General features: G+C 43.7%; 1 protein-coding gene across 2 annotated transcripts; it reads left to right on the top strand.

Moving 5' to 3' along the window:
* The first annotated feature begins 967 nt into the window (after positions 1 to 967).
* Positions 968 to 16,908, top strand: PRKAR1A (protein kinase cAMP-dependent type I regulatory subunit alpha). 2 transcript variants are annotated; one of them, XM_052687671.1, is made up of 12 exons: positions 968 to 1,089; positions 1,775 to 1,838; positions 3,277 to 3,455; positions 8,264 to 8,437; positions 9,050 to 9,141; positions 9,475 to 9,536; positions 10,048 to 10,094; positions 10,691 to 10,849; positions 11,332 to 11,392; positions 11,673 to 11,794; positions 12,350 to 12,431; positions 14,458 to 16,908. In XM_052687671.1, exons 3-12 carry the CDS (start codon positions 3,279 to 3,281, stop codon positions 14,628 to 14,630), a joined length of 1,149 nt encoding a protein of 382 aa, XP_052543631.1. In that variant the 5' UTR covers positions 968 to 1,089; positions 1,775 to 1,838; positions 3,277 to 3,278; the 3' UTR covers positions 14,631 to 16,908. The 2 variants fall into 2 exon arrangements, with proteins under 2 accessions (XP_052543631.1, XP_052543632.1); XM_052687672.1 differs by lacking the exon at positions 1,775 to 1,838 and having other exon boundaries at positions 994 to 1,089.
* The last annotated feature ends 455 nt before the right edge of the window (positions 16,909 to 17,363 follow it).

Raw genomic sequence — 17,363 nt, 5'->3', positions numbered from 1 at the left:
TCAGCAGTCTGGGCAGCTCTTCTCTGCTCTTCAGCAGCCGCAGCCTCAAACAATTGTTTCACGAGAAATGCATGAAATAGTGGGAACTGAAAGCTGTGGGAACAGTGCTGATGGTAATGCAAGTTATTTACTGAGGAACGTTCATTATTTAATTAGGCAGTTAACGCTAGGGTTTCACTGCAATTCAACCCAGACTAAATGGCAGAGCCTTTTGTTTTTAATTTCTTCTGTCTTTAACGCACTAAGAATTAACACACGGCTGCATAACAAACATGAGAAGCATGATTTAACTTCCCAAGGTATGTCTGTGCAGGCTCACAGCGAAGGATTTGCACACCATTAACAAGAGGAACCGCAGGTTGGCTCCCTTTAAAGCCTGTCCTGCTCCCTTCATCACACTGCTGCATTGCCATGTGAACTCTGGCTCAGCAGAGGATTGCACCAAGCTGTGCAGCAAACTCGTTTTCTAACGCTGCAGAACAGGTTTTACACACGGAGAGATCTTTGTTCCAGATGGGACCGGGAAGGCAGCAGGACTTGTCAGAACAGCACTGCACACACACTGAAGGGCCCTCAGCGCTGGGACAAACTCGGTGTTTATTGTAAGGCTTTTGGTTCAGCGCCGTAACATTCGGCGCCCCGGCTGCCCCGTTATCCCGTTAGCTCCTCGTGAGGCCAACGCACGTCTCCCCATGCTGTACCGAGCAGCACGTCATTCCACCCGCGCTCTTAACCCGCACAACCTGTGCGACTCCGCCCTAACGCCAGGCCGCGCTCGCAGCTCCGCCCGCACTGACACAGCGCTTCCCGCCCACAGGGCGGCCCCGGCCTTAACGCCAGCCAGGCCCACTCCCCTCAGCGGCGCGTCTTAAAGGCGCAGTGGCGAACGCCGTATCTCCTAGCGTAGCAAAGGACGGCGCTGTCCCTTTAAGGTTACCGCGGCGACGGCTCCGGGTGAAAGCGAGGCGCATTTGCGTCACTCCGCGCGCTGATTGGTCGAATCCGTCGGTTTCCGGTGGGAGCCGCTGCCGTCTGTGAGGCCGAGGCGGGGCGGGGGCGCTGAGGGCCCGGCGGAGCCGCCCGCGCCAGGTGAGCGCCGGGTGCGGCCTGTGAGGGACACGGCGGGAACGGCCGCGGTGCGGTGGGGCCGAGCGGGGGAGGCTCGCGGGCTTTGGGGGCGGGCCCGGCCGTAGGGAGCGGCCCAGTGGCCGGTAGCGAAGCCCGGCTGTTCCCGAGGCTGTAGGCCCCGCAGTTGAGGCTGCGCTGTGACGGGCCGCGCTGGGCTCAGGCGCTGGAAACGAAAGCGTTCAAACGATAAAAAGGAAGAAAAGGAAATCCACGCGGCGGGGGGGTTCGCTCCCAGACCTGCGGGGTGGGGCCTGGGGGGGCGGGGGGCTGTGTGAGCAACGAGTGGGGCCCCCCCCCCGCGGCCACGGCTTCCCTGGGGCTCCTCGTTAGCGCTGACCTTCAGCGCGCTGTTATGGGAGCGAAAGGAGCAGCGGGAGGAAGGAAAGGCTTCCTTCAGTCGTTTCGAGGCCGCGCTCAGTGTTTGTGCGGTGTGTAACGTGGCTGCCCGGGGCTGTAACCTGTTGGAAGCGTTTGCGGCTCTGTGTTAGCTCTGTGCCTCCTGTAATCCCAGCACAATTCCAAGAGGTGCGGTGTTATACCGCCTATTGCTGCTTATGAAGCACGCGGTGTGGCAGCTCGGTGACATGGCATCTCGACATTGCTTCCTCTGAATCCTTTTTTTCCTTCCCCCCTTCTCTTCCTAAAGCTGATCCTGAGATCAACGCTTCTCACTCAATAGTCCTAAGCTGTTGCAGCTGTCTCTGAGCCAGGTAACTTTCTTTATATTTCATCAAGAATGCCCTGAGGAACCATTTATTTCCCAGCAATTTCTTTAGCTATTTTATGAAGAAGAAAAAAAAAAGACTCAACATTGATTTTATAAACACATGCATATATGTATAAATATATTAACATAATTTTATAACATGAAAGATAAAAGAGATCAGACTTGATACTGTTTTTTCAAAGCCTTGCAACTGGCACTGTGATTCCAAACTCTCCTTAAAGCCTGACAGCGTGGCAGGTATGCCTCAGGGTGCCCTCCTGATAATCCACAGCCGGAGAGGTATTTGGGGGGTTGCAGTGTATTCATGAAGGTAGTTATAAAACAATTTAAATAAGGAACTTTTTTAAGATAAACGTTTCTAATTCTCCAGTTGGTACTGATTTGCATTTGGTGAGCTGGCTTTGGTTTGACCTTAGCACATTTCACTTCCGAATACTTGTAGTGCTTGCCTCTCAGGTTCCCACTTTCTGCCCACTGATCTCCTGATCATCACCACCTGACCCCTGGTTTCAACTGGGATGGATTTAATCTTCGCAGTAGCTGATACGGTGTTATGTTTTGGGTTTGGGAGGAAACCAGTGTTGATAGCACACCAGTGTTACAGCTGTTGCTGGGCAGTGCTTACGCTGAGCAGAGGCTGTTTCAGCTTCTCATGCTACCAAGCCACTAAGGGGCTGGGAAGGGACAGAACCAGGACAGCTGCCCCACCTGGCTGAAGTGATGCTCTGTACCATGTGGTGTCATGCTCAGCAGTAAAACTGGGGGAGTTGGCTGGAGGGGCAGTTGCTGCTTGGGGGCAGACTGGGCATCATGCAGCAGGCAGTGAGCAATGGCATTGTGCATCACTTGTTTTGTGGTTTTTGTTTGCTTTGTTGTTTTTTTCCCCTCCCTCCTTTCATTTCTATCACATTAAACTGTCTTTATCTCAGTCCACAAGTTTTACTTCCCCTTCCCCCATCCCAATGGAGAAGGGGGAGCAAACAGCGGTGTGGTGCTTCAGCTTAAACCAGAGCACCCCATACAGACCATACAATGCTGCTTATGAAGTGATTCTTCAATCTGAAAAACAAATAGTAGGTTTAATCATCAGAAAGTTCAGATGAGAACCTTCCCTGACATTGAGTGCTCACAGGGCCTGAATTGTTGAGGTTTCTTCAGCTCAATCAAATGCACTTCTGCCTGTGTATATGGAGCACTCAGTTCTTATTTCTTCTAAATGACTTCTAATAAATAAGTTCGTAGTTTTTTCTTTCACACTTTAGCTTTGTTACTGATCTTAGATATGAAGATGACTTTATCCAGTGATGTCAGTAAGATGATAATGCAACGTGATTTTCCTTGAAGCAATATAACATCTGACTATGCTGGGCAGCACCATCTGCTTTTCCACTAGTTCTTTAACCTTCTCTTTTTCTTTTCAGCAATGGCAACTTCCAGCAGCAGCAGCAGTGAGGAGGAGCGCAGTCTTCGGGAATGTGAGCTTTATGTCCAAAAACACAACATCCAGCAGCTTCTGAAGGATTGCATTGTGCAGCTGTGCACAGTGAGACCTGACCGACCCATGGGATTCCTGAGAGAATACTTTGAAAGACTGGAGAAGGTAAAAATAAGCACTGGGAGTGAAGGAGAGCGGATCAGCCGAAATTCGTACTGCTCAACTTGATTTAGTGGCTGAGCTTCCAGTTTGGCCTGTGTTTGTGTTGGCTGTTTGGAGCTGGGCCTGATGCTTTCGGAGAAAAAATGGCATTTTCTGTAGTGTTTGCTAGTGGCTTGTGGTATGAGAGCACCTCTTGCCTTACTTGCTTTGTTGTGACAGAACTAAACTGGCAAGGAGACTCGTCCACCTGGGATGCACATGTGATCCCAATCTAGTGTTTACTCATAGAAGCTGACAGATAGGACACACGATCCTGTCTGTGGTCAGATGGTAACTGTGCTGTGTGACCCTGGTAGCTGCTGGCGATGTACGTTTGGTTTCTTCTGTTGAGGCAAATTGATTGCAAAGATTCAGGTACAAAACAGCAGCAGGCCAGTGGTAGTTATCCAGGCCTAGCTGAAATCAAATGGAAGCACTTACTTTCCTGATTTCTAAGACAGCAAGCCTGTTTCTTCATTCTGTTGGGAGCTGAGTGTTAGTATTTTGCTTTGTTGTGCCTCTCACTTGTCCTGAAGATCTCTTTCTGTGATCTTGGGAATGAAGAGAGTTTTCATTTCAATGCTTGTATTTGAATCAACTCAACATTAATTTGAACAGTTCATTGAATATAACAATATCTTAAGCTGAAAGAAAGTATTATGCTGTGAAAAACAGAGTTTTTAAAGGCTAATGCAGAAGAAAGATTAGCTGTAACCACTGTACTCAGCACAGCTTGTTGGTAATTCACGTAGCTGTGACCTTGCACAGCAGTCACTTGCAGGTGCTGCAATCCATCTTACACAGGAACTGTATCTTTGTCCTTTTTTATTTTTAATTCTGGGTAGTTATTAATTGTTGAAATAAATAATAATAATGCTGTAGAGAGTGTAGGTATGCATAGTGGAAGTAGTCTTCTAATGGAAGTGCTTGTGGTAGGTACTAGAAGGTGATCATATGTTGCAGACGTACTTGCTGTGTGCTTGAGGAGCAATTTGCTTGTTAGGTGCACAAGAACTCTGGTATTTCTTGTTATTGTGTGTAACATCTTGAGTATGTTCTCTTTCAAAATCCCAGCAGCAGCCCAGATTGCAGTCCTAAAAATCCTTATTCCCCACCTTCTACCATGGCAGCTTTCCTGCCTTGTATTCTTGGGTTTCTAATACTGATACATGGTACAGTTTGGGGTATCAATGCTTGTGGTAACGTTGCTTTAAAAACTATCAAAGAAAACTGTTCTGCAGTTAGGAGGTAGAACTTAGAATAAGCCGTAAGCAGAGGCATGAAGGGACATAAAACAAGCATTTCAATCCTGTTCTGATGTTCAGTGTGCAATAATTAGTTCTAAAGATAATTTGTCTATAAGGTCAGAGCTAGGCTTGCCATCTCTCTCATGTGTATTTTGGAGATGAACAACTTTCTTTTTTTCTGGTGCAGAGAGGCTGTCCATGCACTCCATCAGCCTACAAGGAAGCTGAAAATAAAACTGGTTAGATAACGCTTCTCCCTTGAAATTACTCTTAGAATTTTGTGTAAGGCCTCTTGTTAGGAGCAGTTTTGGCATGGGTTACATGTGCCAACTCATGCAGCTATAGCTGCCGGTGGAACTGTAGCCTTCTTGTATTGTTGAATATAAAAATTGCTACGTCTTTCTTGAGGTAGTTTCACAGTTCAGTCTGATAACAGTGGCTGTCCTACTGTTATTAACCAGCTCTAACCTGGTACTCAGCACCAGTCCAGCAAAAGTGTGTGAAACAACATGTTTTCCAGGAGTGACATCTGTTCTGTCCTTACGAAAGCAGAGTATTTCCCATCTAATTTTCAAGTGTTGCACTGAATGTAACTGAGGTTGAGATGGAGTGTTTTAAAGCTTTGATTGAGGCCAGCTTCTGGAGGAACCCCATCTGAAAATGAAGTGTGGGTTCTATTTTCTCTCCTGACAAGTCATGTCTTCCACCGGGCTGATTCACTGTCACGTTACTCCCATGCATCGAAGATGTTTAAATTTGCTGTTGAATTATTGCTCGGAAACGTTAAAATTACTGCCTCTGTAGTTGCAGTAGGAATTCACGTGTCCTTTTCAGCTATGAAAGCTTTCGTGCGAGTTTTATCACTACGCTCAGATAAAATAACATGCACGCAATCGGTCTGTGGTGCACTGTGGCTGCTGTTGGCTTTGCTTTGCAAACGGGGCTGATAACACAAGTGCACACTGACAGCTGATAGCTAGCTGGTGCTGAGCTTGGCTGGGTTCTGCAGTGGAAGCTGTGGAAACTTAATGCAGAGATTGGTATTGCAGCCTGCCTGGTGGATTTGCTGCATGTGTGTTGGGCTCTGTGCAAAACTGAAATTGGGAAGCTGAAGATAGTTGTCTAGGTACTGTGCCTGTTCCCCATCGTCTGGCCTGCCTCCACGAATGCATACCGAAATATCCTTCAAGTTTAAGTGAGTTGTTTTGGGGGGGAAAAAACGGATGGTGGAGAGCTGATATAAATGAAGTTAACCAGAAGAAATCAACTATTTCTGGTGTCATGTGGATGCCCCATCCCTGCAGGCATTCAAGGCCAGGCTGGATGTGGCTCTGGGCAGCCTGGTCTGGTGGTTGGTGACCCTGCACATAGCAGGGGTTGAAACTGGATGATTATTGTGGTCCTTTTCAACCCATTCTATGATTCTAATGACAACTACCAGATACTAGAGTGTATAGTGCCCAAAATAATTCTGAAATCATAGTGGTCTTCAGTAGCTGAAAGAATTCAAACATGATGATGAGAAGCTGTTATCCTAATGCTTTTTTTTTTTTTTTTAACTCATAAGTAATAATGCAAATGGACTTAAAAATGATTTATCTGTCAGGATCAATGGAATGTACAACTGTGGTCACTGACAGTAAAATCTGTGTGAGCTGCTCTGTCAGCTGAGAGGTCAGGTTGAACATTTGGATGCAATAACTAGGCTGGCTTTAGTAATAATCCATGTTGTGGTTATAGGGGCTTTTCTTCAGTATTTGCTTTAATTTGAAGAGCTTCTAAACTTGACCAAATATGTTTCCTCACTCTGGTTAGATTCTAAGGTACCTGAAAGGAGCAGCTGTGACTTTTTGGTCAGGGCCTGGTGTAATTTATCTCTAATCAAGTGGTGTAATATAACACAGCATCAGAAATGATAGAAGGTATATTGGAACCAGTGAGATCCCAGCGTGTCCCTTCCGAATGGCGCAGAGCTGCCCTGCAGTAACGTGGACGTGGTGATTTGTCTTGTAGGGGCAGTCCTGTCCCTGGGTGATCAGCAGAACTGCAACACTTGAATCTTTTAGCCACGTGTAACCTTTGCATGTCCACATGGCCTACACTAACAGGCTTGTTGTTAATGTAACAGCATTAAGTCTCAGAGCAGGCAGGAGTCAGCAGTTATTTTCTCTCCGTGTGCAGCACTGAGATGTGCAGCTCCCTCCCTCAGTGCTGCCGAAGTGCTTCTGCCTCTGGCATTTGCAGGGTCTGTGTATCCTGTGTGATACTGGAAACGTCACGGCAGCTGATGTTTGCTTTCTAAATAAGTGCCAAGGCTTTAAATATTCCTTGCCCCAGCAGTTGGAAATGTGGCACTATTTTGTTAATGAACACAGAGCAGGAAGCGCGGGGCGGCTTGACGGATCACTGTTCTTTGGCTATCTGAGAAGTATAAAATGTAAACTCGCTGTAATGGTTAGCTGAGGTCCCTTTCCCCAAAGTGGTGGAGTTACACATGGCCTCTGCGTACCTCCGGAGTGGATCATGGCAGCCAGGCTGCCTGACCAGGCTGGGGGGGGAAGGGTTTATCAAGGACGTGGGGACAAGTCCAGCTTTTATGTGCCTGGAGTCCTCAAAGAACAGATGGCTCCTTGTTCTGTTCAAACGTGTCCCCAAACCCTCTTGCCTTATGGCAAGGAGAAAGTCATTTGAGCTGTTATGACTCAAATGTTTTGGCTGTGAGGTTGGCTTTTTTTTTTTTTTTTTTTAAATGCATATCTTAGTTAAGTAAGGTGAATTTTCTGGTATGTGAAAGGATCAAATCATAGCATTGATGTGGCTAGAATTCACTTTATTCCAAGCGTGCTGGCTTTCCCCAGTATTAGTACAACACAACCCAGGAAGCAGCTGTGGGAAATAAGGAACATGTGTAGCATTGTACTCAGCTGGCAGATCTGTGGTTTGAGGGAAGATAACTGTTTGGCCCTTAGCATCCTTTCTGCACCTCTTCTGTAAGCTACATTTGTGTTTCTTTCTCCTAAAATAACCCATGGTTACCAAGCATCGAGTTGGTCCGTGACTTCACCTTGTTTCAAAAGCTTCTCGTGTAGCAGGGATTTCAGAGGAGTTGTTTTTCTGTCCTTCAAAGGAATAAAAGGCTTAACACCCTGCAGCTCAGGGAAGGAACTGCTGTGTGCACTCTTGGGAAAATGGCTTTCTCTTCTGCAGGCTTTTTTTCATTGCTTATTGAATATGCTAGTGGAAAGTAAAGTCAAATTGTTTGTGCTTCTCAAGTTAATTAACTGTTAGTGTAATTTATTAAAATAAGCACCACTGTGACGTGAATGTTAGCAAAGGCATATCTTCTGTCTGCTTCAGTAAGGCATTTGATCATGCTTGCTGTAATCTCCTGCTTGCCTTAATGTGAGAGTAATAGGACACAGGAAGCTCCCTTGCACTGGCAGGCTAAATTGGGATATGATATGTAACTGCTTTTTTTTCCTTTAGTGGATTACGTGACACAAATATCTCTTCTTTCCTGTTCAGGAGGAAACAAAACAGTTGTTAAACCAACAGAAGTCCGGTTCACGCTCAGACTCACGGGAGGATGAAATCTCTCCTCCTCCTCCTATGAACCCTGTGGTCAAGGGCCGAAGAAGACGAGGGGCCATCAGTGCAGAAGTCTATACAGAGGAGGATGCTGCATCTTATGTTAGAAAGGTGCTCTCATTTTTTTCCTCTAATGTTGCCAAGAGATGCACATGCACTCAGAGTTTACCTAAGACTACTTAATATCCAGTGTATTAAATAACACTAAGCCTGTAGCCTGTTAGGTGGTGTGATGACAGTAAAATTCAGACCTGTGTGTGTAGCTCTTCAGTTTGTCATGCAGAGAAATCATTTTTACACAGTTCTGATCCTTTCCCTTTGAAGTAGTGTGTGTCTATATATATACACACATACATTTATATGTATTTTTAATACTTGCACACAGAGCTTCCAGCAGCTGCAGCAGTATTAGGCTTAGCCCAAAGGCAGAGCTGCTATTCTTAGGGAAATAAGTTGCGATTGTGAAAAGAAACTACAAACTTAACATGGAATTATGGTTTTTATGGTTGCATAGAATCAATGTTTTATTTACCTTCTGTGTAAACTAGCTGTAAATGTTGACTGTATTTGTTTCTTAAAGCTAGAGTGCTTGAGAGAGTCTGAAAGACTTGAGTTCTGTAGCAATTTGAGTCATTTGTTTGTCCTGGATAGTGCAGAAGATTTTCTTTTGAAATTGAATCAGTTACTTTTTCTTTTTTTTTTTTTTTTTTTTTTTTATCCTAGGTTATTCCAAAAGATTATAAAACTATGGCTGCATTGGCAAAAGCTATTGAGAAGAATGTGCTGTTTGCCCATCTTGATGATAATGAGAGAAGGTAGGAATAAATCTGTGTTGAAGTCTGAAAAGTATAGTAAAATGCAAAGGTAAAAGTTACAACTTGCATGTAACTCTGCATTCTTACAGTAAAATACAAAGTTGCACGGCCTGTTTACAGCAGTAGAGAGACAGCTGGAAAAGTTGGTTGGTTGAGGTTGGAGATGTACGAACGCATGTGCAGTATCACAGAATAGTTGAGGTTGGAAGGGACCTTTAAAGATCACTTAAAGGGACCTTTAAAGTTCCAGCCCTGCAGCTGTGGGCAGGGGCACCTTCCACTGGATCAGGTTGCTGTGTGATGAGTTGTGTAACTTTGGTATCCTTCTTTCAGTGACATCTTCGATGCGATGTTCCCCGTCACTTACATCGCAGGCGAGACTGTCATACAGCAAGGCAAGTGACAGTGCTGGCATTGATAAATGTTGGAGATGGTGGGCAGGCTGTGACCTAAGGCTCTTGTTAGTGTGCTGCTTGGGAGGAAAAAAGCCCTCTCTGGGTGAGGTGACCCTTCCTTGTCATGTTAACTGAAGCACAGCTCCTGCTCTGAAGTAAGGAGTGGAGCAGTTGTGGGAATATTGTGTTTCATCACATGTTATCTGTTGGAAAGATTGTGATCTAATGACTCCGTAAAATACTTTATGACAGTTTTTGGATCCAGTATGCCTTTCCATCATTCTTGGAAATGTGGCTGATGTACTGCATAGCAGTAGCTGTCCTTTTTCACAGGACTAAGAGTGTGAAGGGAACAAAATGTGGTATTTCACCCTCCCAGCTGTGCAAAATGTCTCTGCCAACCTCATTACATTCAGCTCATGAAAGCTGTTAGAGATGCTGGTTTTGTAGAAGTATGTTTGCCTAGCTTTACCTTCTTTTGTGTATTTGATTTTTGATTTTCTGTTTTTAGGTGATGAAGGTGATAACTTCTATGTTGTTGATCAAGGAGAAATGGATGTAAGCATTATTGGTAGCTTATTAATGATGCATTCATCCCTAACAGAAGGGAACTGGTAGAAGCTAATTTTCCTTTGGAGCTATTTTGCTCTTTATTGATTCTTCAGTCTGACTGCAGAGACTATGAATTGTGTTTAACTTTAAGATGAATTGTTCAGATGTTAATAAAGTACCAATACTTTACAAGTTTAGAGTCTAGGCAAGGCGTGGGATAGGCTTTAAGAATGACAGGCTTTTTTATTTTCTAATCCAAATTATCCACAGCTTTTGATGCAATTTCTGTGACAGCTTCTTGAAAGTCCTTTTGAGTCCTTTGTGTTTCATTGAGGCTTTCTGAGATTTTATTTCCTATCCAGAGGTCATTGGGTCTGCATCTCTAGTCTCTGTGCACGTGATGTGGACAGCAGACTCTTTGTCAATGGAAATAAAGCTTAAGATGGGGTTTGGGGTTGGGTGTGAAGTGTTAGTGAAATCCTGAAATAATCCACGTTGACTATGTAGATGTGAGAATTTCCCTACATCATAAAGGAAATGCAGGGTAGTGGGAGCATCACATCACATTCCTTGACCAGGACACTGTGGGCTTTGGCTTTCAGGTTTATGTGAACAATGAGTGGGCAACCAGTGTTGGTGAAGGAGGAAGCTTTGGAGAGCTTGCCCTTATATATGGAACTCCCCGTGCAGCAACTGTCAAAGCGAAGACAAATGTGAAGTTGTGGGGCATTGACAGAGATAGCTACAGAAGGATCTTGATGGCAAGTATTTGTCTAGCTGGTGCTTTCCACTGGTGACTCGAGTGGCTGTCTGCTAACCTGCACTTGTGCTTTTGCTTTTACCCTTCAGTCAACTTCTGTTGGTTACTTGACCTTCTGTCTGTGCTTGTGTTTTGTTGGAGTTGTGTGTACAAAATCCTGCTTTATGTCTTGTGCAGTCAGAGAGCTTATCGTTCAGGATGCACTTAGCAGGAATGGGGCAGGAGGAGTCTCACTTTGGTGAAGAAATCGATTCCTGTGCTACCTACGAGGTGTAGCTCACTGGATTGAAAACATACCCCCTCCTGGTTAAATTGTCACTTAGTCCTGTGGGCTTGGGCTGTGTGGGGTGGGATGTAATATATCAGGTGAAGCTGTATATTTTTATATTGAATTTTATTTGAATTCTGACATCAAATGAGAACTAGACGAAAGAACCCATTTTTTGTGGTTTCATTTTGTGCTTTTTTTTTTTTTCTCCATAGGGGAGTACTTTGAGAAAGAGAAAGATGTATGAGGAATTCCTCAGTAAAGTGTCTATATTGGGTAAGTACAAAGGTGTTGTTCCAAAGTGGAATAAATTGCAAGGTTACAATTAAGCTGTTCCTCAGCATCGTTGTGATTACAGGCTATTGTGGTAATGTGTTGAACAGACTGCAAAGTCTGTGTTGCTGTTCTGCATCATTCAAAAATAATTGTAATTGAAGTCTTGCTACGCAGTGCCCAACTGCAGCTGGAAATATGCTGTCTTGTCTGTAAGGATGGAGGAAAGTGTGTGATTTGTACCTCAAAAAGACGAGCTGTTAATGAACACTTAACTCTCTAGAATCTCTGGACAAGTGGGAGCGCCTTACTGTAGCTGATGCCTTAGAACCAGTACAGTTTGAGGATGGGCAAAAGATTGTGGTCCAGGGAGAGCCAGGAGATGAGTTCTTCATTATCTTGGAGGTAAGCAAGACTAAAATCAAAACCCTATAAGTTTGTCTATGTTTTTAACATTGTTTGTTCTGCCCTTAAATAGATGTTCAGAGAAAAATGAAATGTTGGAATGTACTTTTTGAGAATTCCTCATGAGATATAATCTTGCTGGACATGCAAAAGCTTATATTTAGTTTTGCTATTTTTATAAATGCCAATTCCAGGAAAAAAAAAAAGTGTTTCTGGCTTAAACCATTTATCCTGTTCAGGAGAGTAAAGAGACATATTACTAGATAGCTAATAATATCCTGCTAGTGGTGGTGTTGCAAACTGTACTGTAATATTGGTGCAAGAAAATTGGGAAGAGATCAATGCTGCAGAAGGTGAACACCCACGATCTTTTAAGCTTAAAGAAGGAAGGCCAGTTGTTCTCATGGAGCAGTCAATGAACTATGCATGAACTGTGAATTGGTTTTTAAAGACTGACATCGTAACAGTTATTTCTGCAAAGCAGCTCATTCTGGAATTCAGTAATTGAAGCGATAGCAGAAATTCCAATTGTCTAATTGCTGTGGTTCATTAAAGGGCACAGCTGCAGTGTTACAGCGTCGATCGGAAAATGAAGAGTTTGTTGAAGTGGGCAGACTGGCACCTTCTGATTATTTTGGTAAGTTCTGTAGTGGCAGCAGTGGTGCCATATGCCACTGTCAGCTTTAACCTGTGGTGATGACTGCTGTGGGTGACAGCGATGGGGTGCATTTGCTTAATCACTGTTTTGTCTGAGTCGTGTGGTTCACTCAGTGTCAGTCACCTGACGTTCAGGTGTGCATGCCTGTTACAGAGAAGTGGTAGCTGTGGAGTGTTGCTGTTTGGAAGGATGATGATTTGGTGTGACCTCCCTACAGCAGTTTGTGTCCAGGGATGGAAATCCCACAGTCTCACTTAAAGCCTTCCCCTGTAAAGATCAAACTGACCAGTTCCTCCGGCAGCTCTCTGTACAGCCTGTGCAGTCCCATAACCATCTGGGTGCCGTTGCTGGACTTGTTTCATGCCAGCATCTTGCACAGGGAAGCTTAAGACTGGGCGCAGGACTCGGTGCAAATCAAGGTCTCTTCTGCCTTCTGTTGAAGGTATTTTTACTAAGCTAAATATTACATGATAGAAAGACTACTTTGGCTTGAAAAAGCCTGTATGTGCTAGCAAAAGAATAAAAAAGCTAAGTTCCTAATGCACACGGATCTGTTTGATCACAGGTGAGGACTGGACGTGTATGCTCACAGGGCATTCGTGGAGAATAATGTAACGGTGCATAACAGGATATTCCTGACTGCCTCATTTTAGGTTCAGAGGAACAATGCCTTGAAGCTCTCAAAGCTTCTTCAAAAGAGAATTAATCTTTTCCCATCCCCTCAAATCTGTTGAGAACCAACTATTTAATATTTAAACACTTCCTTCTTTCAGAAAACAAAAAGGCTAATATTTTTTCCCTTCAGGTTTAAGATACGTTCTCTCATTATTTTTTTTGAGCTGTCCTCTTGCAAAAGTCTTCTGGTTGTCTGGTGTTTCAGCTTTGTAGGTGATGTAATCAACAAATACTGTGTTTCAAGGCCTGGAGGGGGCTGTGCTCAGCAGTGCTCTGGTAGTGTTCAATCTGGCCAGAGGTTTGCTTAGCTCAGTACCTGGTGCTAAATGTTTGTTCTACCTGTGTCAAACACTGGTCTCTTCCAATCTCTCCCTTGGTATATCCTTGAATTTCCTACTACTGCACTGAACGTTATCCTGGTGTTGTGTTCAGGTGTCCCTGAGGCTTTAAGTCTCCCTTAGAACCTACTTTTTTGCAAGCCTGTGTTTTGGAGGCTGACGAGTTTGAGGTTTTAATTGGCACCAAGGAAGTTTTCTCCTTTCTTTTGAACATCCCCTCTGATAATGCAGGCAGATTTATTCTCTGAGGATCCCTGCGTTCTTTCCTTAGTCCTGAACAGGAGCATAACCTGTTCAACTGCTTAAAAACAAACCACCCCAGAAGTTGATGCAGTGACTTCATGCTCATTGCTAGGATTGTTAGGCATAGCTGCTACCACTGAAGGAAGGAATGGCTCAAAGAAAACTTAATTTCAAAATACGTTGTTCAGCAGTTGTAACATGCATTTGAAACAAAGCTTTTGATGTGCTTGTGTGTAACTTATGACATGGGAATCCCAGACTTGAGATACTCATTCTTACCTCCAGTGGCAAGGTAGGGTTGTTAATTCTGGCTAGGTATTGGTCAAAAGCTTCTGTCTTGTGCACTGAGGTTGTTACTCGAATAGCATGGTCTTGTCCTGAGTGTCACAGAGGTCTGAATTGATCAGCATCATGTCTTACACATTAGAAATGTCTTACACATTAGAAAAATGGCTGCTTGAAGGAAAGTTACATAGTTGACTGAGATGTGACCCTTTTTCAAATAAGGGAAACGCTGAAAGAGAGATTGCTGAATAATTGAAAAAAGAATAGCACACAAAGGTGTCGTTCTTCTTTATGCTGGCCACCCAATTGCTTGTAATGTGACTGTATAAACATTCCTTCTGATAAACGTTGAGACCCGAATTCACTTTGGTTCAATTCCTGCAGCAGTTTGAAATACAGCGGGCTGACGAGTGACTCCCTGCCCCTCGGTTTGTAACGCTGCTCCCGTTCTCCCCTTGCTCCAGGTGAAATAGCTCTGTTGATGAACCGTCCCCGTGCTGCCACAGTTGTTGCTCGTGGCCTGTTGAAGTGTGTGAAGCTCGATCGACCCCGATTTGAACGTGTCCTGGGTCCGTGCTCAGATATTCTCAAGAGAAACATCCAGCAGTACAACAGTTTTGTATCGCTGTCTGTCTGAAGCCTTCCTCCCTCAGCAACGTGCTTCACCAACGCAGACTGCTTTATTACCCTTGTGCAGAGCCACACGGCCACTGGCATTTGCAGCTTCCTGTCTGTTTAAAAAAAAAAAAAAAAAAAAAAGCTTTTCATAGTACTATTTTTAATTTAGAGCATATTAGTTCTGTGCTCTCTGTCCCATTAAATACATAGGAAAAAGTTCTATGGAGATGTTTGCTGTTACAGCTTCTCTCTGTGCAGCTGTGTCCAACTCGGGCAAATGCAGCAAACACAGCCTTGCTTTACTGAAGGAGAGAGAGATCTCCAGGCACCGTGACAATTGCCACAGAATAAGGAGGTAGCAGGGTGTGGGGGGAATTTCAAGGTATTTCTTAAATCATTGGACAGATTTAAGGCTGTAGTCCTAACCTGCTGTATTTCTTTCCAAATGAGAATTGCCCATGTTACTGAGCTTCTTGGGGTTTTCTTTATAATTTTCTGGGTACTGTAATCCTGGGTTCAATCGTGAGGCATCAGCTGCTAAGAAAGCCACAGTTGGAATTCAGCAGTTTAATAGTTCCTGTGTTTGCTGGTTTAAGGTTGCTTATGTTGTTGTCAAGCGTAAATCAAAGCTCTCGAGGTTAATGGTTCAGATGAACTACTGCAGTTGTTACTTCATTTGCTGATTTGTCACAACTGATCCTTTCCTTGTTCTTTCTTCAGTGATAGATTTGCCCTGAACTTCCTGTTCAAAGTGGCAAGAACCAAATGTTCCACACAATGCCTGACTTTGGGCTCCAGTACACGGACATAGGGATGGTGCAGCCGCCCAGCTGTTAGTCGTGCACAGGTACTACACTGGTGCAGAAATTGGAAGCAAACTTTTTATTTCCCTTGCTTGCTTTGTATTCCCCAGTTGACTTATTTTTTTTTAATGGTCATCAGTTCACGTATCCCTTTGACACCAGGGAAATTTAAACTTTGAAGCACTGATGGGCAGCATTAGTTGTGGGTGCTGGCCCATAGAGATGCCATTATGCTGTCAGACTGCCAGGCAGAAAACGTGCCTCGCTTTAACGTTTTAACTTCCCTGCAACACTCATTTTAAGTATGCTTGTTTTTAAATCAACTCAGAATTTTTAAGAAGGATCATTAGGAGTCTAGTTTAAATACAAAAAGCTTATTCTCTTTCCATACTTGCCCAAATGACACGATGCATTTCATACTCTTTTTTTTTTTCCCCTCCCAAGTTCAATATGTTGTGGAGTCTTAAACGTATTTCAGTATTTTCCAGCTTTGTGTTGCATCGTTCTGTGTGCACCAATACTTCCCACAGGTTTGTACTGAATTCCACGGTTCAATAATGGTAGGCAGTTCTCAAGGTTTCCTTTACCCTGTAATTTATATCCAGTAGTGTAGGTTTGTATTTGGGAGTGACAGCAAGCGGTTTTGCGTTTATGGGGCAACTGCTTCTCAAGATGGAGCCCTCGTTTAATTTCCTTTCTGAGATGATACGGATTCAGATCCAACAGGCTTTCTCCCAGGCGTGTCAAGAAGAGCCTGCTAATTGATGCAAAGTAATTCTGAGGGCATTGGGCTTTCACAAAAGGGTATTTCCAAACCTGAAATCCCAGTGGTGGGATTTAAACGCTTGTGGTTTGAGTTCTGTCTTCACAAGAAATTGAGAAGACTGCTTCTGCCGGAGTCCTTAAGGAGTAAGCAAATGCTACTTTTACTTTATAATTTTATTTTTTTTTTTGCTAAAACTGTTCTCTTCAGTTTTGGATCTATCCAGGTTTTTCCTTCATTATGTGTTCATGTTACTTTAAAGCACCAAAAACTGTGTAAACTAGTTAGAGCTCCACACAGAAGTGCACATTTTTTTATATAAGGCTTTCTAATCGAGTTTCACTACTGCATCTTTTTAGCTTGCTGTTTACTCCCTTTTGTAGTTTTACCTACAAGATTTTAAGATAAATCAGCTAAGTCTGAGTTAAATATTAATCACAGTTGTAGCTTTACCTTTGTGTGCAATTTAAATATGTTTGAAACCACAATTGGCATAGTTTTGCCTTAGCTAACATTTGGGGCTTTAGAAGTATTTTTTGCTAGTCCACCTTTAGCGAATTTATAAAGTCTATTGCCCTAGAAAGCTATAGTCAACCAGAGGACCATTTTTGTATTGTTACCTGACTATATAAGTCTGATTTACTGTATGTGCTAATATATTATATTCCTTTTGTTATAGATTGTCCTAATGGCAGGTAAAGCAATAAAATGATTTAAATTCTTAAATGCAATCAGCCTCTCTTTTTTTTTCCACCCCTATGTTTTATGTTTTCCTTCACCTTCAGAGGATGAATTGCCAATAAACTGGTGGTAAATGAAGGAACTTAATGGAGGTTTGAATTCCAGTCCTTGCTTACAGCACAGCTGACCCTTCCTCTCTGGGACTGAGTGTGTAACGTGCACAGAAAATCACCAGTAGAGGGAGATGCAACTTTGGGAATAGAATGTCCCATACTGAAACAGCTGCAGGCGGTGAGTGCTGACAGAGTGAGCCAAATCCTTCCGTTTTAATCTGTTATCTGCTCACTAGAGTACATGGGGGGGAAAAAAAGCAAAGGTCTGTAAGCCTGCTGCTGTTGAGAATTCTGTTTGATTGAGGCTACCTAAAATGTGCTTAAGTGAAAGCTGGAAGTGGAAGGACGTGGCTGAATTGAGACAGGCTGAGGGAGCCTGCTAGGCTGGGTTC

Source organism: Tympanuchus pallidicinctus, unplaced genomic scaffold (genome assembly GCF_026119805.1).
Source record: "Tympanuchus pallidicinctus isolate F22 unplaced genomic scaffold, pur_lepc_1.0 scaffold23, whole genome shotgun sequence".
Taxonomy (NCBI): Eukaryota; Metazoa; Chordata; class Aves; order Galliformes; family Phasianidae; genus Tympanuchus; species Tympanuchus pallidicinctus.
This window is presented reverse-complemented; position numbering and strand designations above follow the sequence as displayed.

Coding starts and splice junctions, on each gene's coding strand:
- PRKAR1A (XM_052687671.1), top strand. CDS start 3,279: ATGGCAACTTCCAGCAGCAGCAGCAGTGAGGAGGAGCGCAGTCTTCGG. Junction 9,142..9,474: donor CTTGATGATAATGAGAGAAG/GTAGGAATAAAT, acceptor TCCTTCTTTCAG/TGACATCTTCGATGCGATGT. Junction 12,432..14,457: donor GGCACCTTCTGATTATTTTG/GTAAGTTCTGTA, acceptor CCCTTGCTCCAG/GTGAAATAGCTCTGTTGATG.